Raw genomic sequence first — 24,237 nt, forward strand, 5'->3', positions numbered from 1 at the left:
CTCATGTGAAAATTATAAATTTTCACAATATTCAAATGTAGTGTGCCTGCTTCTCCCTCTATACGATTTATTTCATATTGGTCTAAAAATTTAATTGAAGCAATGAAATAGTCGAGGCCTGAGTAACTGATATGTGCTGTTCAGAAAGTATCAGAAAACTTTTTGGCTTTAATACTGTTTTTGTTAAATGGTTCAGGAAACAGTCTGCTTTGAAAAAATGACCATTTTCTGATGAATATTTTATTTGAGAAAATTGCCTAGTCGGGGGTATAACTTATTGCTACATGACTGGAGGGATTTATAGGCCTGATCAACTTGTTTGCAACCACCTTCTGTGTCCCGACGGTGTAAAATCTTAATACCGGTTGCACCTTTTCTCCGTATTTTTCTGCAATAATGCAAGGGCAATCGGAGCTGGTTAAGCTGCTTGTGGATCACGGGGCTCGGCCTTGCCTGCGGAACGACGCGGGCTGGACGGCGGCTCACTTCGCTGCCGAGTCCGGACGGCTGGGTGTGCTTCGCACCCTTCATTCCTTGCACGCCGCCATGGACGCGGCCGATCTCTTCGGCGATACTCCCAAGAGGCTCGCGGAGATCTACGGGCACAAGGACTGCTTCAAGTTCTTAGAAACGTGAGTAGCGACCGCTGGTTCTGTGAATGCCGAAGTAGCTGAAGATGCTGCGGCAGTGGGGATTAAATTGACTGCCGCAGAGCAGCGCGTGCCTTCTTTCCACCTAAAGCCTGGCGAAGCTCTTGAGTACGAGCCGGAGACACGCGAAATACAGGCCTTTGCCATGGGCAGCTGCACAGCCGGTGGGGAAAAAAAGTCATTTATTCCACTATCTCGCATGGTTTGCCCTGGTAGGTCTTCCAAAAAATACTACCATTTCCTGAGCTTTTGAAAAGTGAGCCATTTCACCTATTAGCAGGCTTTGCAATGTCGTTAAAATTTATGGCTTCCAAATTTTGGAAAACTCCTTATTGTCTAAGCCTGTACRGTTATCATTGTCTTTTCTGATCAGTTTTTCCTTTATTTATTTTCTATGACAATATTTCTTGCTTCTAASGTTTATCCATTACTATAAACATTTTTTTTTCTATTTTTCGTGTTTAGCTTTATCATTATATATTTTTATTATGTATTAGACAGTAATTTTTAACAAGCATTGTCACTCCTATATATGCAACTAATAAATTGCTTTTGAGGGGTTCCCCATTACTCTCCAYGTTTTCCAAATGAAGTATTTTGTCYGTGCTAATCTGGCTCACAATCTCACCATTTTTGCAGAACTGGCTTAAAATAGATCTCAAGCCTCTCACTTGACTTATATAACTTCACTTATCATAACAAGTCATTTCTTCTTCTAATTAGCTGCACTTCTAAGTCTTTTATGAGACACTACAATATGCCCCAGCACAGGACTCTAGGCAAGAAATCACAYTCCTCTTTCTCTGGATTAGGCTGCAGTCCTCCTGTGGGTCACCACCGTAACTTCCTGACCCTGAGAATAGCCAARGTAGAGGGTTTTCCTTCCCTTTCCATGATTTTACAATCCCAATGTGTTCCTTAATTGGAACCTTCCTTGTGGCTGCGATATTTTCAAGACTGTTGGAGCACCATATAAATGACGTGCTTGTTGTACGTACATTTTATTCAGCTCCACATCTTCAGTTTGCCTTGAACATTGCATGCAAACCTCACACACAAATTATCAGTGCAGATTACAGACTTGGCACTTGCAGTGCTCTTTCCAAATCACTTCTGCTCCTTACTGCCTGCCAGGCTTGAGGCTGCCTCTTGCCACATCTGCTTTATTGAGGAGTTCAGCCCAAGAGAGGCAAAGTTCAAAAGTAGGCATGGTGGCTATGGAAATGTCTGAGAAGGCCAGTGCCTAACCAAAATTGCCTTTCAGAAATCAACATTTCCACACAACCTGTAAACCTATCTGTGACTGCTATCACAGTTTTCCTTTTGCTATACTTTTAAGCATGTTAYTAGCTGCTGAAATGCTGCACATCCATCTCTTTTCTTGACACCATCAATATCTGTCCATAGGAAAAGACACCCAAGCTGGAGACTTTCTAAGGTAATTCTCATACACATGTTCTGACCTCGTGGCGCAAGGGCAGCGCATCTGACTCCAGATCAGAAGGTTGTGTGTTCAAATCACACCGGGGTCAGGTCTGTTTTATATTGCCCTGATCTTGGCAATAGGAGGAGTTTTCCTGATGATGGGAAAGAGGTCACAGCATCTGACCCATCTTCAATGAGGGCAAGAAGAATGATCTATGGTGTTATAGCCATGTCAGCCTCACTGCAGTTCTCAGATGATGGAATAAATAGATACTCCTGAAAGTGATGTCCAGATGYATGAAGGACATGAAGATGACTGGAAAAAATGAGTATGTATTTACCACAGGCAGACCATTCCTCTTGAGGACCCAGGAAACTACAGGCCAGTCAGCCTCACCTGGAAAGGTGATGGAACAGCTCATTCTGGATGTCATCTCCAAGCATGTGGAGGAAAATAAGGTGATCAGGAGTAGTCAACAGGGTTTCACCAAGAGGAAATCATGCTTAACCAATCTGATAGCCTTCTATGATGAAATGACTGGCCGRATGGATGAGGGGAGAGCAGTRGATATTGTCTACCTTGACTTCAGCAAGGCTTTTCACACTCTCTCCCATAACATTCTCCTAGATAAGCTCAGGAAGTGTGGGTTAGATGAGTGGMCAGTGAGGTGGATGGAGAACTGGCTGAAAGGCAGAGCTCAGAGGGTCATCATCAGTGGTGCAGAGTCTAGYTGGAGGCCTGTAGCCAGTGGCATCCCCCAGGGCTCAGKACTGGGACCAGTCTTGTTCAACTTCTTCATCAATGACCTGGATGAGGGGACAGAGTGCCTCCTCAGCAAGTTTGGTGATGMTMCCAAGCTGGGAGGAGTGGCTGATACACCAGAGGGCTGTKCTGCCATTCAGAGAGACCTGGACAAGCTGGAGAGTTGAGTGGAGAGGAAGTTCAAAAAGAGTAAGAAGTGTAGGAATCATAGAATCAGTAAGGTTGGAAAGGACCTCTGGAGACCATCTAGTCCAACCTCCCTGCTCAGCAGGGTCACCTACAGCATGTTAGACAGGGTTGCATCCAGGCGGGCCTTGAAGATCTCCACAGGAGACTCCACAACCTCTCTGGGCAACCTGTTCCACTGCTCCGTCACTCTCACAGGGAAGAAATTCCCCCTCATGGTCAGGTGGAACTGCCTGTGCTTCAATTTCTGCCCATTGCCTCTTGTCCTGTCACACAGGACAACTGAAAAGAGTTTGTCCCCATCCCCTTGACACCCTCCCTTCAGGTACTTATACACATTGGTCAGATCCCCCCTCAGTCTGCTCTTCCCCAGGCTGAACAGGCCCAGCTCTCGCAGCTGTTCCCCATAGGGCAGGTGCTCCAGCCCTCTGATCATCTTTGTAGCCCTACGCTGGACTCTCTCCAGTAACTCCATGTCTCTCTTGTCCTGGGGAGCCCAGAACTGGACACAGTACTAGAGATGAGGCCTCCCCAGGGCTGAGGAGAGGGCCAGGATCACCTCCCTTGACCTGCTGGCAACTCTCTTCCTAATGCACCCCAGGAGACCACTGGCCTTCTTGGCCACAAGGGCACATTGCTGGCTCATGGTCAAYCTGTCATCCACCAGCACTCCCAGGTCCTTCTCTGCAGAGCTACTCTCCAGGAGGTCAGCCCCCAGCTTGTGTTGGTCCCTAGGGTTATCTTTCCCTAGGAGCAGGACTCTGCACTTGCCCTTGTTGAACCTCAGAAGGTTCCTCTCCGCCCAACCCTCCAGCTTGTCCAGGTCTCTCTGAATGGCAGCACAGCCCTCTGGTGTATCAGCCACTCCTCCCAGCTTGGGATCATCACCAAACTTGCTGAGGAGGCACTCTGTCCCCTCATCCAGGTCATTGATGAAGAAGTTGAACAGGATGGGACCCAGTCCTGAGCCCTGGGGGATGCCACTAGCCACAGGCCTCCAACTGGACTCCACGCCACCGATGACAATGTTCATGAAGTTCAACATTAAGTGCAAGGTCCTGCACCTAGGCAGAAATAACCCTATACACCAGTACAGGCTGGAGGCTGACCTGTTGGACAGCAGCTGTGCAGAGATGGACCTGGGAGTGCTGGTGGACAAGTCAACCATGAGCCAGCAATGTGCCCTTGTGGCCAAGAAGGCCAATGACATCCTGGGGTGCATTRGGAAGAGTGTTGCCAGCAGGTTGAGGGAGGTGATCCTGCCCCTCTCCTCAGCCCTGGGGAGGCCTCATCTCGAGTCCTGTGTCCAGTTCTGGGCTCCCCAGGACAAGAGAGACATGAAGCTCTGGAAAGAGTCCAGCATAGGGCTACAAAGATGATCAGAGGGCTGGAGCACCTGCCCTATGAGGAACGGCTGCAAGAGCTGGGCCTCTTCAGCCTGGGGAAGAGAAGACTGAGGGGGGATCCCTGCTGGAGCGGGGAGCAGGGCTGGTGGGAGCAAGGAGCATGACCACCCGTGGCAGCAACGCGGCAGCTCCTTGGCTCCGCCAATGTGCCACCTTGAAAAGGGGCTCGTGGACCGGGCTGACAGCTGGAGATCTCGCTGTAGATGGACCAGGGAGGACTGTCTGAAGTCTGCAAACCTCGCGCTGCAGAAAGCCCAGAGAGGCAGAGGAGCCAGGGCTGGGCGGCCCAAGAAACCAGAAAGACCTTTGCAAAGCCTGGGCCTCGGACCGCTTGCGAGAAGCCGTCGGAAGCCGGTACCAACCCTGCGCAGCCACGGCGAAGCCTGTGGGCAGCTGGAGCAGCCAAGAGYTTATCACTGGGGATCAGGAATCTTTATTTTTTCAAGCCCAGTCACTATAATTTAGAGCCACAGGGAAAGTCTCAGCCCAAATGCAAGTTTTACTTCCTCACATCGCCAAAGCGCTCTGCATTTCCTAGGAGGAATTAATTTTTTTTTTTTTAAAAAAACCTTCTGCTTCTTCGGATACGTGCAACGTCCCACGGATCGTTTCTGTCTTCACGCAGCGCTCTGCGCAGGAGCTCGGTGGTGCCTCTGCACGCTGCAGGCAGAGAACGAAGCTCTGCGCGCGCGCTAACGCTGCGTGCYGCTCAGCGGGTCTGTCCTCTCTTCAAGGCGTTGGCTGTATTGACCATGTAAATATGAGGAATATTTTGTTACAGAGCATCACTGCCAGTTTGGGGGTATTTGCCTGTCATGCAAAGAAGCATGAAGAGAGAAAAAAACCAATTTTTAAGGTTACAGCCTGTGAGTCTGTGCCAAACGCAGGGCTGGAGTGCGTATCTAAACAGGAATATAAGCATCCAAATCACTCTTAAACCCCGGTCCCCTCCTCTTCCCCTACTGCCAGCGGGTTCTTTCGGTGCACGAACTCAGGAGGCGCCTCCCGACGCAGCTGCCGGGGTCGCCGGGGCCCTCGAGTCAGAGGCTTCTGCAGGCTCAGCCGTGCCATTTCTGGCCGCTCTTGTGAGCTGGCTTCGAACGGAAAAGCTTAAATGCTGAACATTTAATTCAGAGCTTAACTTCTCTCTCTAAAGCTCTGGAGGGGCCTGAAACCTTTAGCTGCCAGGGGTAGCACAAAACCTGATGGTTTAAGCGGTTCACCCAGAAGTGGGAGTTCAGCGGTTTCCACAAGCAGAAGAGCTCTGAACCCACCAGGCGACGTCCCGAAGAGCGCGAGCGCTGCCGGGACGCGTCCGTGGGCGTCAGGCCCTGCGTCCTCGGGGAGCTGGAGCCCAGGTCTCCCAGCACGATGACTCCGGGCTGCTGGATTCTCTGCTGCAGACGTGGACTGAGCGATTGCTCTGTGCTGAGGACTGTTTTTATTAGTCGTGTAAATGCAAGGAATATTCTGCTACMGAGTATCACCGGCACTCACTGAGATTTGCATGGACATGCAAAGAATTGTAAACAGCCTTCAAAGCAGACCTGGTTCTGGATAGCAAAACCGTAATTTGCATCAGTTCTGTGTTTTTTTGTTTTTTTTGTTGTTTTTTTCCACCAGAATAGCTTTACCCTGGATGCTGGACACAGCGCCGAGGCAGCATAAACCTGCTGCCCTTGTCTGTCTGCATCCCACCTGCAAAGCGCTGGTGCCGCAGCGAGGCTGTTGGTGTCTGGGGTTTGCAGAGGAAAGAATAATTTCTCTCTTCTCACTTCTGGAACCGGTGCAGACAGGCATCTCGCACGCCCAGCACTTCTGGAAACTAGCATGGGTTGCAGATGTGAGCACGTCGCTGCGCAAGCTGCGTGGTTAACAACATGTACTAGGAAAATATTTAAAAGCTGTGATTAAGAAAACTAGAACTATGACTAATAATATATTTTCTTTCRGTGCCCAAAGCAGTTTATTCATTTTGCTTTTGATGGCAGTGGTTTCTCATTTGCCCAGATTGTTTGCAGTGACAACGTATCATATGACAAGTGTAATGATAATTCACTGATAACCGCAGGCTACAGGAAAAAACAGAGTGGAGCGTGTTTATTTTGAGGGTAACAGCTTGTTCAGTGTCATTTAAAACAATCTTGGAGTGTGTTTGTTCAATCAAAAGTTTATGAATATTGCAAAAATATGAGGACATACGCAAAAGCAGAAATCAGAGATACCAAGAGCAAACACACTGCTGACTTGGAAATCCCTGGGTTTGGATGGATGATAGTTCAGTGTCTGACATCTGTAGGTTTCACACACTTGAAATCATGGAYACAATTTAAAAAACACAGCTGAAAACCACAAGAAACTAGAGGAGAGTTCTGAATGGTTTGTACATGCAGATTTGAAGCAGTGTAAAGTAGTATCTTTAACATAATTTAATGCTTTCCCATCCAAAATTTGAGCCTTTATAGCACAGCCTTATGTCTATAATATTGCTTAGTGCAGCTTATTATTTTAAAAATAAATAGGAGTGTAAATTCTCAAGTTTAGATCAGGGTTTGAATGTAAAGTTTAGCAAAATTTCAGGGCTAAGTTGTACCTCCAACAGTAAGAGCAGGAGTCTCACCTTGGGTCTTTACCAAAAGTTTCCCACCTCAGTGCAACTTTAWATGAGAATCTGGTCACCTGGGGTGATAAATGGTGGGGGAATTTGTGGTGAGGCTCATTGCTTTCTCACATATTGGTGGCAGCAGAAACTGCCATGCTTTGACCATGCTGCTACATAACCTTATCTGTTCATGAGGACAGACCTGCTCGTGAAACTTTCTGYGACCACGCTGCGCTCTGTATTTGAAGCCGTGTGCTTGCTTTCTTCCCCAGAGCGGAGGTGGAGAGCAGAAACTATCGCCGGATGGCCTCCATGAAAGGAGTCCRCTTAGACCAAAAGGATGAAGACTGGGAGCTCAAGAAAGAAGAGCTTGAGAGAAACTCACGGAGCGCTCAGAACTACACGCTCTGTGCTCAAAAGAAACATAGGAAGAAGAGGGGGAAGCAGTAGTGTAGTCCCGCTGTTTGGTGCCACTGAGAACTTGCACTGCGGATTAAAGACACTGGCAAAGCCAGGATGCCTTTGCAGGCTGAAACAGGATGGGATGGAGAAGGCAGATGGCCACAAGAAGATACCTGTTATGGTGTACTGTACGTGCTGTCATTAATAGGGTGTAGGTAGAAGTGCTTCTCTATGTCTCCGTGTCTGTATCTCAGATCGCAAATATGAGAAAACTGCAGGTAGTATTTAAATATACCATTATTCTAATCCGCTGAACACGTATAAATCTGCAGAAATGGCAGCAGCTGCCCTGAATGCCTGAGAGGGGARCGTTTTCAGTCTCGGGTGATCAGGAAGCTCCTGGGATTGTGGTTCTGCTCACTGGTGATCTCCAAGGCTTTGCTTGTTCGCTTCAGGTCCTGAGTCAAGCAGGGGTCTGTGGGGCTCTTAGCCCCTAGCGGTGCCTCTTCCTTTTGTGTGCGGAGGGATCTAGTTCCCTCTTCTSGTGTGAAAGGAGACTGATGTTGATCCTTTATTGGACACATCTGTCTAACAGCCTGTATCTGTGATTTTTGGTCCAGAAAAAGGGAAAATGTATTTCCTTATTACTGCTTTCAGACATCTGTGACTGCAAAGACAGTTAAAGCACTGCCCTATCAATGTCCCTAACTTTTTTTAAGTTCATAGGAATGCTGTGAACAACGCCTGAGCTATCTCACTGCTCATCAAAGCTTTTAAAGGTTAATACACCTTTTAATTGTTTCACTTTCCAACTACTAGAAATTGAAAAGTATTTTGATTTCTAATTAAATAAAATATTTCAATTTCTAATAATTAGAAATACTTTGACTATGGCTTATTTGATGCAAACCAGCTTTCCAGACCATGCCAGCATTTGGCAACCATTCATATTGACTTCTGACAGTCTCCTGGCATCTTTTATGTGTTTAGTTTCTTCCCTCCCCCTCTGCTTCCCCTCCACTAGCCAAACATGATGCTTCTGGGTTGCCTTGATTACACATACGCTCCATACCCAGCCACAACACTTTAGACATTTAAATCACAACCAAGGACTGATTCACCTCCCACTTCTAGATTTCCGGGGAGCAATTCAGCTGCCTACACAAGGATGTCTAATGTCATCYGAGATGCTCTCAGGTACCCAGGCTGACTCTGCAGGTCTCCAGAATATCCTGCATTATATAGCTCCTACCCTGGGCAGATGCCTTGGATACTCTGAGACTTCTCAGATGATGCTAGACRCCTATGTTGAGGCAAACAGCCAAGCTCCTACTTTGCCTTCTGCCATTTGCACTCCTATTACTTTTATCTGGACCACTCAACCTGGCTGTTGGGTTAGTGACAGTCCAAGTGGAGATGTATGTGGGACAGAGTGCCTGTCTCCATACTACTAAATTAAACAGGCCTATTTCTAGCCCTGAGGCCACCAGGCAGATCATCTTGTAGTTGAGGCATGCCATTGTGACTCTCCCGAGAGCATTTAACTTTGCTGTATGTGCTGTGGTTGTGCTGTTTTATTGCTCGCCTGCTCCAGTGCCAGCTGGATGGAGCTGGTGTATGTGTGYGTGTGTGGGGGGGAGCGATGGTGTGGTGGGCATCATGTTCATGGGGGTTTCATGGAGATGGAAAAAAGTGCCTTGCTGCTCAGCCTGGTTTGCAGGGGCTGCATTTTTCTGTGTATGCAGGATGTTATTTTTGCTTCCTGAGTCTTGTGTTATTGGAGCCCTGGAGGGATGATGTTACCCAGGACATGGGGAGAGAGCATGGTCTTTTTTGCAGAAGCACCTGGGACTGTCATGTTAAAGGATGGACTGCATGAGCAATCACAGGCAAAGAAGGGAGGTGTGATAGTGCCTGTCCTATAAATGCCCCTCAACTGGGGAGGTGTGTCCAGATGAAATGTTGAAGATCTGCCTCTTCTGGGAAATGTGGGTGGTGTTGAAGGCATCTCCTACTGTAAGAGGGAGGTAGTGGAGTTTGACGTCAATCTACCCTGAAAAGTGCAGTTGCAGCTAAAGGCAAACAGCTAGTCTGAGAAGCAATATCTATGCTGTCAGTGTCTAACTTTGATGAGGTGACTCATTCCCTTTCTTCCCGTCTAACAGGTCAACACGAATGTAATCTTTTGCTTTGCTAAAGCAGGAAAGGTCAGAAGAGAGTGAAAGCTAGTGGTTAGAAAACACTTTGTTTCGCTTTCTTACTAACCTCTTCCCCTTTCATTTTTGTGGAAGTGGCGAGGAAGAGRGAAGGGAGAGTCCTTTTGCCCATGGAAAAGGCAACCCTTAAAGCAGAAAGCTTACAAACTAAGCTTTTCTCCTTCRCTTGAACTTTTCAAACTAGCATCATGGGGCCACTCGCATTCCCTGAGCAGAAAATGTTCCTCTGGGTCAATTTCTGTGAGAGGGCACAYAGAAATTAGTGATGCCTTCACACTGTTATCCTACAAGACAACTCTATCTCCTTTATCTGGGGAAAAGAAGGTTGGAAAGGCTTTCTGCTAGTAGGAGTTGCCTTCTGCAACATTAGGGGTTGTCTGAGTAAAGGCAGCATAGAGAAATCCCTATTGCTTCTCAGAGAGTTAATCCATGTCTAGCAAGGCTGATGCTACACCTGAGATGACTCCATGGAGAGCATTTTGGATGTATCTGAACGGTGCCTTCAGGAGGACTGAGCCGCCGGTTCCACACCTGGGAACTGACCTCCTGGATGAGTTATTCTTCAAAGAAAAGATGCAGAGACGTGAAACTGGGCCTGAGCCAAGACATCCCTCCGGGCCTGAACTGATTGAAGAAACGAACAGTTCAGGTTCTCCTCTATTCATGGCGGAATTATTTCATAGTCAGACAATCTGCCCATGGCAGATGAAGCTGCACTTTATTCCATGCTACATTTTACCCCAAAACAACCTTCCAAAGAGTTTTACAGAGTTAGAACCCAGGAGTAGAACCCAGAGTTAGAACCCAGGAGTAGAACCCAGAGTTAGAACCCTGGAGAGCAGCTACACAGACCAGGGAGATTACATTGCTTTGCATGAAATATGAAAGAGAGAAAGGATCCATAAAGCTAGAGCATCTAGCTCTAGGGTTCATCACCTCACCTCTGCATTTTTACATTTCTAACTCACTAACTACCTSTGGTAAATAATATGCTCAACACATTCACACATCAGTTATAAACAAATGCATGATAATTATACAACTTACAATATTTTAAACTGTACAGCCATAGGAGAAATAATTGTAAAATAAAATAGATATACAAACATGCCATTTAGTTATATAAGTAGTTTTCATCAGCAAATATTGAAGCATTTTTAAAAGCATTTTAAGGAGGGGATTGCAGTGTCTTTATTCCTGTTTTACAGCCAGCCCATAGGCCAAATCTAAATTACTTTGTTGTTGGCAATAATTTAACTCAAAAAAATACTTAAAATTTAAATTAAATTTTAAATTTAAGTAAAATAATAATAATAATAATCCATTTAACTTGTAACAATTTGATTCAAAGAATTTTAACAAACTTTTCTTAACTTGGAAAAGAAAGAACGTCTGTATCACTTCACAATAGCAAGAGAGTTTCCTTAGAAATTAAATGACTTATTTTAATTAAAAAAAATCAACATTTTTAATGTCCTACAGCTGAAGGACAATGTAACTTTTATTACAGTTCTACCTTATGCAAATCTTGCACTTCACAGAGTGCAGAGTCTTTAGTAATATCTTTTCCAGTTGGGGATTGCTGAAAATCAGAATAAGGGAGTGGACAACTGGAAAAGCATGCTGAAGTACGAAACAAAGGACCATCAGAGGATTTTTATTCGGAGTGTCATAAATCACCCAGAAGATCAAACACGTGAAGTAAATGCTGTATGTGAAGAAGAAGGACATAATAGCTTTCATGGCTTTGACATGGGCATCCATGCTGAGGTTCCTCACTGGGCTGGTTTGCATCTTCCGTTTTTGTCTCCAGAGAGAAAAGAGGAGGAGAAGGGCTGGAAGAATTAATGTCAMGAATGCCAAGGAAAATCCAATGCCACTGACAAAAAAAGCAGGGAGAACATGTCTGTCTATTTTGATATTCATCATCCAGGAACTTCCTAGGAGGGTGGTATTGAGATAGTTGCACTGCACTTCATGTGGAATTTTATAGACAGGGATGCAGATGAGTAGGGATAAAAACACTGAACCCAGCAGCAGCCATGGCACAATCCTGTCAATATTTACTTTCAGGTAGTTGAAGAAGATATGCCTGAAATTTGCAATTTTCACACAATAAAAAACGCACAGACAGGCAGAAATCCACAAGTTGGAAGAAATAAAAAAGCTGAGGAGGGCTGAAAATATTTGGGGTGTGGTGTTCACATAAAATAACCCAGGATAAATTGTTGAAAGAAAGCTATATACCCACGTGATGCACAACAGGCAAAATCTGGAGCATCCCAAAAACATCAAGATCTTCTCACTGGAGGTTAAGCTTTTCTTTTTCATCCAAGCAATGCAATGCACAGCCACAATGAAAGCATTTATCAACATTCCAGCAAAAATCAGAACYGTGGTGACTGCCAGAACTATGGTATCATAGGAATTGCCATTGAATTTATCTGGAGGTTGGCAAGCTTCCATCCTCCAAGTCAGGGAGTGGTGTTGTCCGGGGAAAAGTAGGTTGTAAGGCCAATGCTGAGTGCAGGACGGCAGCTGCTGGTGCCCTGCCTTTCGGTATGAGCGTCACGTATGGAAACAGGAGYTTTATAGACCTGGTGGGGGGAGAGATCGTGGGGCTGCTCCTATTCAGTGGCGCAGGTGCTCAGGCAGGAATGTAAATGTGCCAGGCATTCCCTTACCTAGTGTCAGTCTTCGATATTTGAATTTCAGTTCAGAAGAGCTGTGTTTGGTGGCACAAATAATGTGCACGCTTTTCTGCAGAGAACAACGCCGTGGTTTAGTGACCGTCCCATGCTTGAGCGGCGTCGTGAACTGCGCTCTCCTTTTGCCTCTGTCCCCTCTGAGGGTCGTGCTGGGGGAGGCTCTCTGGTCGCATGAAGCAGTCTGGCACCTTGCACAGAGCATGGTCAGAGGAGACTACATCTTCTTTTACCACTGGAGTCCAGGAGCTGGAAAATTCATCCAAGGTGTCTGAATCTTGAATTCATGTTTATCTCAAGTAGGCTGAAATCTATGTTGGTTTTCCCAAGGGTATCACCTTAATCATGACCAAAGAAAGAGGCACGCAGTGTGGGATGGTGGTGTTAAAGGATAAACAGAACTTTCTTGTAAAGGTTTTAATCGAGTCAGAGAGAGGAAAAGGGCAAACATAAGCGTGAATCCCTGTGCCAGGATTCAAAACTCATCTCTGTCTCTGCTAACAGTGTGGTGATGGGACTATGTTGTGTTGCCTCCTTCCTTAAACACCCTTAAGCTTCTAAATGACTTTAAGTCCACAAAAAAMCCCAAATGTTTTATGACAGGCAAGGTATGTGATACTCTCTAAGATACAAACTAGTTAGACTTCGTGTTTATACAGGACGTTGCACAGTGGGACCATAGTTACCCACCGGAGCTTCAGCTGATGTTATAGTGTAAGTAGGAAAGAGTAAAATTACAACAAGCAGTTACATAGCTACAAGACACAAACCACTGAAGTTTTCTCTTTTCAGAATGATACACTTGTTTCTGGGGCGTTATAATTGCAAGCACTACTCCCTAAATAGTATTATCACATGCCTTATTTGCATTTTTTTCTCTAAAGATCTACTTATAGCATTAAAATATTGAAATGTTTTTACCGCAGGTCTGAAGTTCGTCTCAACAACAAAACACTGTCTCTGCACTCTGCAGCCCCTTGGACAGGGGGACAAGTGAGGGGTGCAATGGCAGCAGGAGAGCAGTGCTGGAGCTCGTAACCTCTGTTCCCAAACCACCTACCCTAATGTTGCCCCCTTCCAGTGCTGTGTCTGATGGTTTGACTGAAGAGTCATTTGTCTGTATTTTAGGGGTGGGAAGAGCCTATAAAATGATAAAATCATCCGTGGGAAGTATCCACAGGCAAGGACCTGTGTGAGATTTCCAGTGCAAAGCACCAGGAGCACATGACGTTATAGGCATGAGTGGGACCAAATGAGGACTCCTCACTGTACCCCTATTCTGAGAGATGAGGTCTTGGAGAGCTCCCAAGGAAAACCAAGTCATCACATTTTGTTGGAAATTGATGGCTGATGGTCTGTTGATTACAGAAATCAAGCTGTATTTTTTAATTAAAGATGATACTTCATCCAGAAAATTAGATGAGAACAGAAATTTGCTTGCATTTCCCAAGATGTCTCCAGGAATAAAACTTCCCTGAGGAAACATTTTCTTCAAGTGAATTATACCTTAAATTGTGGATCACGAGCCTCTTCTCCTGAAGAAGGTGTTGTTTCCATTCTCAGCAGCTTTTTTGGTCTCCTGCCAGAATGGGACCAGGAAATCAGAAACAGGGATATTATCTCTGAATAAATCACAGAAATATTAGATAGTTCAATAGCCCCTGATTGCTACAAGGGTTAATTTGTGAAGAACAGTTAAGAAACAGGGAGGCATATTGCTTATCACGTTGATTTATGGCTATACCTAATAAGACTAAAATCTGCACTTACTTACAAAGTTCAACCCTTTTGATGGTTATTCTTATCAGTACTTTTGAAGGGTATTCACCCACAGGACACTATATCTGCACTGGCAGGTAGCGCTAGATGATCTTCTGAAATGGATTCTCRGAGGATATGTTGTTTCACAGCCCTAGTCACCTGCTCCTGTGCCTTTAACGTATTCCCATCTTTTTCCTCTATTTTCTGGCTTGGGATCAGGGTGAGATTTCACTGCATTTGCCTGTGATTTTGATGCTGTACTTTCTATGTTTCAGACCCAAAACTCTGCTTGAAGAAAGAGGTAAGGATGCAGTGGTTTTGTTTTTATTGCTGTGGAAGGCAGTAAGTCATCAAGGTGGGAGTTATATCAACTCATATCATTTTAGTCACTGACTAAATTGTATTATTGTGTATTATTTCATTTGCTAGTTTATGATGTCGATGGAGGGCAGCATAGAAAGGACATCCCAGAAATAAACTCAGGTAAGTCAGGATAGTAAGTAAGCAGAGTGTTGAGTTACTACAGAGATCTGAGCTAGCCTTTGGAGACTACAAATCCGGCAGCTGTGGTGGCACCAGAGGAGGCTGAAAGTTCCCTCATAYGTAAGAAAAATTCCAAATGTGTCATGGATGAGTACTGCAGGATAATTTAAAATATTTGTGATGAACCTCAGCTATGTCAGGGGAGAAGAGAGACCTCCACTTCAGAGCCAGTCAGAGATGATGGAAAGGCCGGACTAGGACAAGGGGCAGAGGAAAGAAAGGTCCATCAAAGGTTGGTGGCAAAAAGGGAAATTAGAAAAGCCGGGAAATTTCCACAAGGACAATTCTGCAGGAAGCCCAAGATCTTAATCTTAAATCTGGAAAGACACTCAGCTGCTTCTGGGAAAGCAGTGGTCTGTGAAGCCCAGCAGACCTTGCATTTCGGAGGAGCAGCGTAGCACCCCCTGGGCTGGCCCAAGGCCACATCCCTCACCCCTGTGCTCCTCTGTGAAACAACTCCCAGAGACACATTATCTCTGGCTCTAATTTCACTTCTGCTTCATTCATTTGTATTYCTCTTAAGTGAGTTACTTGGTTTCACATGACCGGTGACCAAGATACAAAGTTTAAGTGCTGTCAGCCCTGCCCCATGGTTTCACTGGTGTTGCTGCGAGAGAGATTTCATTTCCTGGGGTTGCCTTTTATCTGCTTTATGCTCTGCTCAAATGCTGTGCTAACTGCTTACCGCAGTGTTTCAGTGGAAGATGTGGATCGGTTGGCTAAAATCCAGGTATCTGTTGCKGGTTCAAATCTATCTCCTCTGGTGTTGCTCCAGAAGAGGAGGACCCTCGCAGGCATCGCATCTGCCAGCCTGTGTGGATATTTTGGATACCCTGGTGCATCTCAAATGGCACCAGACACCTACATGTAGGCAGCTGGATGCTTGCAGGGCTGTAGTGGGATCTGAGCCRTACATGCATAGGCACTGCAGCGTAGACATTTAGGTTCAACTGCCTGAATCTGAACTTAGTTCAGGCTCAGCTGTTTATGCAAGGTGGACTAAATCCCTTTTCTCTCCAGAGTGCTTGTCTTTCTCCCTCGACTATATGGGGATCCTAGATGACCAGCCTAGATTAGCTAGCTAATTAGGCTATTAGCTGCCTACCTTCCTCTATATCCCACCCCACCTAAATATWAACAACGTTTAAAAGTCCACAGTGGTTTTAGGATACAAGTGCTGGAAATAGGAACAAATCTTCCTTGGGCAGGTGCCATGAAYTGACTTGGAAATTTTAATCCAGCCCCAAATTCTCCTGCAGCTGATGTTGCTGCAAACAGAGCACTGGCGTGTTGTGGTGTGACGATGGTTATTTGCGTGCGTGTTTCTGGGCCACTACTGCTTGAAGAGAGACGGGCAGCCAGATAGGTTGTGTAAACTTTGCAAAAACATTCTGTAGTCCTTGATACATCCCTGTGGCTTAAATGATTGTTTATCTCATTTCAGAAACAGAAAGGCAGCTTATTGAAGGTGATATTATCTTACCGGTATGTGTTACTGATCTAAATCAGCTTCAGCAAGTGTCTAGATTGAGCCTAGTATGTTAACACAAATATGTTGATTTCCTTAACAGCTGGAGAGAAATGCTCTGAGAAACAGCTCCTACAAATGGAAATTTCCCATCCCCTATATCCTACTGACAGCTTGGGTAATAAGGCTTTTTACTGCAGTATTACTTGCATTAGAAATACCCTGGTTTTGTACAGCTCTCYGGAGTGCTTTAGCCTCGTTTGCCGTCCAGTTACGCTGCGTTACGCTGTTGGCACTGCAGGTCAGACAGAGCAATGTGACTCTGCTACGGCACACGACGCTGTCGGCGTAACTGCCCCAGTGATCAGCCTTGATGCTGATGAGCATCAAATGCTTTGATTTCTGTTTGTGCATCTGGTCGGGATGTCTTGATAATGAAGTCAGAAAATCCTGAATTTAGGAACATGCTTGTTGGTCTACTACACCTTTCGTGCCTCATCTTTTCTTAACAGCTCCAGCTCAGCACTGTCCGCAGCAAATAGTAGCTGTTTCCTAATTGGAAGGTTGAGAGGATTCTTTCTTTTTGTTTTCATCTAATTTTAGGGACTTTTTAGGAGTCTGAACAATTTAGCTGTTAAAATGAATAGTAAATCAGTGTTATAATCCCATGGATCTTTTCTGTGTTTACTAACCCCAAGCTAGAAATGGCAAAAATTTACAATACTTGACAGCTGAAACTACATAATGGCATGCAATAAAGTACCCACTAAAACCTGAGAAATACTCTGGCTGTTTAAAAGTCTGCCTGTTTTTTCCAGCTGTATCAGCTCGTCTAATAAAAGATACTGTCTCTCCCTACAGCCTCTGCCAAGATTGTCCTAGTCAGGGAATTCTGCTAACAGCCTCCTATTCTTTCATCCGAGTAGCTATTTTTAATACATATTGGTATTTTTAACACATGTTCATATTTTCTACCTGGAATTATGGCTATTTAGTGTAACACCATAAAAGAAGAACAATTGTTATTGTTACCGCTTCTATATCTTTCAGATCTGAACGCTAAAGGTGTTATCCTGCAGGCTTTTGACACGTTCAGGCTGAAGTCTTGTGTTGATTTCAAGCCCTATGAAGGGGAAAAAACTTACCTGAAATTTGAGAAGCTGGATGGCTAATTTTGTATTAACAGGCTGGTTTGGGCCACTGTGTTCTGTATGTGCTTTGTGAGCAGTTTGCTTTGATAATCTTCCCAACTGCGTAGACTTTCATTTTCGTTCTTGCTAGTACGGAGGTCATAAACATCTGAGCCACATTTCTCACCCAAAGCCTGTTTGCATCACACTGGAGGTAAAAATCTGTGCAGGCAGACTAACCAGACAAAAGTATTATCTGCACTTGATGTTTTCTTAATGTAAGAGAACAATATTTTATTTCTATTTGCATACCAGCTMCTGAAGAGAGTCCCTTTCTTGGCACGCCTTCAGGGAAAACAAGTGAATAACATTCTCCTGGGGTCAGTTAGTGATAGGCTATGTCATGAGGGTGTTGGCATGACAACTTCCTCCTTGCTTCCAGACACAATTGGGTTTACCCAACCAAATGTTTAAACCAGCAACCTCTACCATTAAGCAAGTTACTGCAGGCTGCCTTYGCGTTCGGAAGAGGGGATGACTCTTCCAGGGCATAAACCATCTGACCTAAAACTGAAGTATAAAACAGATCTGGTGGCTCACACCCCAATTACTCTTTTCTGTCCAATGATTCTAATGGGCACCTAGGGAGCTGGCTCAATGGCACGTGCCAACACTGTGACCATCCAGAGTTAGGCATGGGGAACTTCTGTTTGCTGGGCTKGACCATGAGGAAGCTGGTGATACCAGCTCATGTGTCTGTCTAGGAGCCAGAGTAGATCCCCTGGGGTACAGGGAAAAGGTGCATAGYATTTTGGGGATTTTTTTTTAACACACTGTGATGAATTATTTCTGAATGGACATGGAAAGTTAGGATTTAAATCTGTGTTTGGGAGCTCAATCAGGAAGGGCAATGCAACCCAAGTTCACTGGAAGATGTTCAGCACCTTTGAAAACTGGACCACTTATTTAGGTACTTTGSTATACACATAACCAGCCAGCTCAGTGTATGAGGCTATAAGGTACCTACTATATACTTCTGTGCTGCTCATCTTCTGCTCCTTCCCTCCCTATATTGTTTGAGCTGGGGCTACCCAGAGTGGGAGAGCAGATACTAGATTTGCCATCACCACCTCCCTTCAGAGACGTGCAGACAGTTCAGTGCACATGCTCTGCTGCACGGCAGGGAYGGCTCTGCCCTCCAGGGAAAGCAAAACGAAACAAGGAGGCCAGCTGCACCTCTGGGACAGGCCCTCATCGCTGGGCTGTGACAAAGCARCAAAGACACATGTTCTTTCATACTCTGGCATTACAAATTAGTTTGGACAAGAATAAGAAGACAGGAAATTTCAGGCAGTTGATTCTATAAAATATTAYTCTGTTACTTACACCTTGATCTTGCAACTGAGTGGATGGATGCAGTGTCTGAGTCTTTGCCTTACAGGTGSTGGTCTTATGCGGGTGACCTTCAGAGTGGCCAGACAGTGTCTATAGGAGAGGGGTGTGACTATAAAGCCATAGTGGAACATGAGCTCCTGCATGCCTAGGGATTTTACCATGAGCAATCCAGGACAGATCGTGATGACTATGTTCAGATATGGTGGGATGAAATTACTGAAGGTACACGGCAGGTTTGAAATGACTGAGAATTATCTTTAGCTGCATGTTCCTTTTACCAGTGGCACTGCCAATTGTTTTCACTAACTGCTATTRTAGGATGCATTAGTTTCTCTGCCAAAATACTTCCAATTAAAAATGACTGCCTACATGTTGACAACTACAGCAATATTTAGTCATGGATAAAGCATTTTGAAAAGCTTTGTGCTCATTTTTATTTCCAGTTTTGCCTAACCGTATTTGTATGTCTTTGACTAGGTTTTGCATATGCCTTTGACAAACACAGCGATGGTTTCCTTGATGACCTCAATACCCYGTATGACTATGAGTCAGTCTTGCACTATGGACCATATTCTTTCAACATCAATAGCAACATCCCATCTATTACAACAAAAAATCCTGAATTCAATGAGATTATTGGGCAGAGGTTGGATTTCAGCCGGACTGACTTACTGATGTTGAATCACATGTACAACTGCAGTAAGTTCATTCCCATACATGTGTTTGAAAATCCTTATTTGTGCTTCACAATAGCATGGATTGGATCACCTGACAGGCACAGGAATAAGTATTTGGGATGCTAAAAGAAATTATAGTTCTTATGCAGCAGCATGCTCCATGGTGGCTGGATCCTCATTTGTTTATAGAACAGCTYTGTAGTGAATCAAGGGTCTAATATCTTTCATGCACATGGACTTCACTGTGAGCTTACTTGTAATAATACGTGTTTCATTCAGGGATGCTGCTAACRAAGATAAAATATTCAGATATCAGTAGCCTGGAATTGGGATCTCTGAAGTCAGAGTATTTCAAGTTTCTTTTACTGCCTGTGTGATGTTAGATAAGACAACGGGGGTCAGAAATATGGATGTGGATAATTGTACTTTTCTTGGGCAAAGTTATGAAAGCAAATACTCCACTACTCTGTGGTACTGACATACTGTGTTAATATAAACCCAGCAAAACCAATCATTGGTCTAACAGTAACACAGACAGGCTTAGAGAAAATGACAAATATCKGAAAGCAAAAACTAGTACTCAGGGGCCAAGCCTGGTCCCAGCAAGGAAGTATCAATGGAGAGTGGAAGAAAGAGAGGGATGTTGCCTTCAGGAGGAAGCACAGTTTATGTGTGTTAACAGAGATGGAGATGCAGAAGCCTGTGTAATCTTTGGCTGCATTAAGAACACATTTTCTGAAGTTAAATGYTGTACTTAAGCCATCAGGGAATGATAGTAAAAGCCTTATTTGACATTGATGGACATGGTAAAATACCATACCCTATTCCTGGCAGCTTCAAGCCTCACCTTCTTGGATCAGTGCTCCCTAGAACACACCAGTATCTGTGGGATGGTGCASAGTGGACAAGATGATGCTGACTGGGAGCACACACTGGGCAAACCAGGATATGAACATCATACCTTGGTGGGAGACTGTGCAGGTAGCAGCTCTATTTTTGGATGGTTATTAGACTGCACCATGGTTTTAAGACATGTGAAAATGAAAATACACAGAGATAAACAACAGACATTAGAAAAGGCCTAATATTAAGCCTAATCACTGTATATCTGAAGGTAAATATGACTCTTAACTTTTCAGGTAGAAAGGATAAWCATTTTCATTTTTTAATGTTTAACTCTTCCTTAAACCTCTTTCCTATATTGTAACATCTTATGAGGAAAGGAGAATTTGAGACTTAGCTGCTGCAYGTTGGTTGTAGTTCCATTAAAATCAAGGGCGCTCCACCACTTTGCAGTGGCTAACTTCAGTGGAACCCCATGGAATAGAGTCAGGTGAGGATCAGTCCTCCTTTTCTGCATATTTGTGGCATGATGGTTGTTTTCTAGCTTTTTTAGTTAAAGAAAAAAGCTCAAAGACACTTCCCTTGGCACAGGAGTTCATTTCAGGTGTCCCCACAGAAGTATATAGTTAGATAAACATTAGAAAACACAGACTTTGTTTATAAACAAATTCTGACCCAGCAGCTGCTTCAGGATCAACAGAATAGCAAGCYGAGTTTCAGCAATGTGACAGAGCAGGAAGCAACCACCCTCAGGAGACTTCTTTGGGAGTTAGGTGCTGAGCAATAAGGARCCATGTCTGAAAAGTGTAGCAGCTGCTAATTTAAAGTTTGTTGGAGCTACASCACGTGAGGAGGCTGAAGAATCATCTGAGAAATAAAGCAGCTGTGATTTCTCCTTTTCTGAGGAGAGTATTGCAGGGGTCCTTTAGATGAAGGCTTTGGCTCAGCACCGATTCAAGCATATATTGAATTCAAACAAATATGTATGTACTGAGTTTTGCAGTACTTTGATTGCTATTGGGATACAGGATTTGTTTTTAGGGTTTGTTTTTAAGGGCRGTGGGAGAAAAAGCTGAGCACCCCAGAGGAATATTGTACAGACACTCCAAAAGTCCTCCAGCAGAAAAAGATTTTTTTTTTGATTTTTTTTTTTTGAAAGTCAGATGCACACGAGCCTGGCGGTGCTGCGTACAAGTGGTCCCAGGCAGGCACATCAGTGTCCAAAGCCACAAGGGGCAGTCAGSCACAGAAGTCCTCCATGGTGCAGGAGAGGGGAAAAAATATAGAATGGAAAAGAAGGTTTGGATGTGCCTGGGCGAGAAGGCAGATCTGGGGAAGGGTGAAAGGCAGCAGCCGGCACTCGGGAGAGTCAGCAAGCGGGATGCAGCAAGAGTCGGGGGGTTGTTTAGGTCTCAGTGCTGGCGAGGAAGGAGCAATTTCTTGTTTGTGGAGGAATGAGCCTGTTTGGCTGTTGTTCAGTGGGCTGTTTGCATGCAGTCTGCAGGATGTGTGGTTTGCTGACACTGTAAAGACTGCGATGTGTGATAGAGCATGTGGCTGAGGAGCTGACAGCCGCTTCCTGCCCTGCGCGCCTAGTCACAGACAATTAACTGCCTGTCTTCACTGTGGGAGAAGACAACGACGTAAACACTAAACAGCCAGCCTTCAGATGCTCCCCGAGAGCAAATGGGTCAGCGGTTAGTGGAAAATAGGCAGCTTGCACAGGTATGGGGAAGGGGAACTTAATGCAGAATGCCAGCACTGCCTATGGAAACACACCCAAGTGCAGACAAGCAGCTGGAGGTGGTAGTGAAGCTCAGACTAGGATCAGGTGGCGGTTTCAGATCCATCRTTGTCCACAGGGTTTCTGCAGTTGGCATCACTCAGCTCCCGAATGGTCAGAAATCTGCAAACCCATAGACACAACCACAGGGTATTTGCAGATCCCCAGTGTGATGCAGCTTGAAAATCTCCATGCTACCAGGACAGATATTTCCTGTAGATACAGAAAATATTGACACTATTACTGCTCAGCCCCCTTCAAGAGACTGATTTAAAATTTGAATGCCAGGGCCTATCAGGACCCTTCCAACGAATTCCCAGTTTGTCTTCAAAAAAATCCCTAGGCAGGTGCATTCACTTATATTTGTATATGTTTATAGCACTGGCTCACGCTCATTTTGCACTTCATTTCTAATGAACAGAACTGAATGTGTACCCCATTTAGTCAACTGAACACTGCTTTGCAAGCCACATTTCAGTGCATTCTCATTTTACTACTGATCTGCAATGTTAAGAGAATTCYTTTCTATTGAAACATTTTTCTACTTTGAAAATAATTTACTAACCAGGCAAGTAGAAACTGTACTAAAGCTTATTTAGCACTGGAGTTTCATCACTGAATGGAGCAAAAACTCATATCGCATCACTGTGTTATGTGTTTCTTAGAGAGAGGCTATTTCATGCACTTAGATACAAAAACTGGACATACTGGTCAGTCAGCTCTTTTGGAATCTCACATTCTTTATCCAAGGAGGAAAGAAAAATGCCTTCAGTTCTTCTACAGGTTAAATGGAAGTGCACAAGATAAGCTAGTTATCTGGGTTAAGAAAGGTGATGGCGCTGGAAACTTTTGGAGGATGGAAAAGCTGCACACTATCACAGGTAGGTGAGTATGCTTTTTTTGTAGCTGAAGTGCTGATGAACTTTGATGTTAGTCAGGCCTGGGATGGTTTCTCATATGATAATTTGCTTAAGTTCCCCTGTAAATCTAACCTTCATTTACTTTAGTTGAGTAATTCCAGAGTTAGGGCCCATAAAAGCAGAATTTGACCCAGCGGTGGTTTCTTTAAGACCATTCTTAAATTAGTTTGGGTGCAGGGCACCAGATTTAGGCAAATAGATCACAGGAAGCTTGAGGAAGACCTAGCATGACTTAGGGTTGTGCTCTGGACTTTTCATTGTTAGATGGATATATTTCTCCCTTCAGCTGATGAAGAACATCACTGGAAATTGGTCAGCATTCCTTTTGTGTTCAAACCAAATTCTGCTATGGGTTTCAGGGCAGCAAAGGAGATCCAGCCAAGTCTGCAGGGGGAGGGGGGGGGATTGCCATCGACGACACCAGCCTGACAGAGACACACTGCCCTACCAATATCTGGCACATCAGAAACTTCACAACGCTTTTTAACAGTACTTCAAAAGGCGATTGTATCATAAGCCCTGTATTTTACAGCTCGGAAGGCTATGCCTTTGCTTTACAGCTGTATCCTCATGGAAGACACACTTCACCTTACACGAATTACATGGGGATTACTTTCCATCTCTGCAGCAGTCAGAATGATGGCCTTCTTGAATGGCCAGCTGGACACAGACAAGTTATCTGGTCTGTTTTGGATCAAGACCCTGATGTAATCCACACGATGTCCCTCAGCCTTCCCTCAGCCTTAGCTTTACTACAGATGCAACGCAACTAGTATTTGGTAAGTCAGAGTGCATCAAGGAGAAATATAGGAATGCAAAAGTTTTCTCAGCTAGAGAAAAATACTGAAAGCCAGAAGATTGGGCTGGATTTGTCTGCATGTAACACTATTAGGCTGATTAGTGATCAGCTTTAATTACTTGTATATTTTTGCACAATAGGCAGAAATRACACTCTGCAGTGGGACAAATCATCAATCACTGGAAGTTTTTCTTCTTTCTGCAACTGTTATGTGGGCCGAGGTGTGGGCTGGAATACATTCCTGACACACAGGGAGCTGCGTTGGAAAAAATTCCTTAAAAACAATGATCTTTTAATCTTTGCAAATTTTGAAGATATAGTATTGTATTATCAAAATCCCCGCTGGAATTCATGTAYGTAGTATTCTGTTTGTCAAGAAAGCACAAAAGATGATGCTGATTAACAAACACCTAGTGTGACCTACTCCAGGAACCAGGTTTTCAGATGCCTAGTGATTTAAGGTGTCTGGATTTTTGAATATCCAGCATGACCCTTTGAATAACTTTGATTCTCTGATCTTGGAAGATCAGATTTTCAGGCCAGATTATACTTCTACATCCTGA

At 44.5% G+C, this 24,237-nt stretch overlaps 2 protein-coding genes, 1 non-coding gene and 1 pseudogene across 3 annotated transcripts in view; 3 read left to right on the forward strand and 1 right to left on the reverse strand.

Annotated features, from left to right (window-relative positions):
• ANKRD66 (ankyrin repeat domain 66) overlaps positions 1-7,482 on the forward strand; it is a 7,896-nt gene extending 414 nt beyond the window's left edge. Inside the window, exons 2-3 of the mRNA XM_085320372.1 lie at positions 404-632; positions 7,305-7,482. Coding sequence (XP_085176498.1) covers positions 404-632; positions 7,305-7,482 — 407 coding nt within the window. The remainder of the gene's footprint in view (positions 1-403; positions 633-7,304) is intronic.
• Positions 2,111-2,182, forward strand: TRNAW-CCA (transfer RNA tryptophan (anticodon CCA)). The gene has a single exon. It is a non-coding gene; the product is annotated as a tRNA-Trp (tRNA).
• A 3,680-nt stretch (positions 7,483-11,162) lies between the features above and the next one.
• On the reverse strand, positions 11,163-12,116 carry LOC146586966 (taste receptor type 2 member 9-like). Its single transcript, XM_085320326.1, has one exon. The coding sequence runs from the start codon at positions 12,114-12,116 to the stop codon at positions 11,163-11,165; it is 954 nt and encodes a 317-aa protein (XP_085176452.1).
• Positions 12,117-12,211: 95 nt separating this feature from the next.
• LOC146586967 (meprin A subunit alpha-like) lies at positions 12,212-24,237 on the forward strand (annotated as a pseudogene).

Source organism: Rhea americana, unplaced genomic scaffold (genome assembly GCF_003343005.1).
Source record: "Rhea americana isolate MKP2758 unplaced genomic scaffold, rheAme1 scaffold_63, whole genome shotgun sequence".
Classification (NCBI taxonomy): domain Eukaryota; kingdom Metazoa; phylum Chordata; class Aves; order Rheiformes; family Rheidae; genus Rhea; species Rhea americana.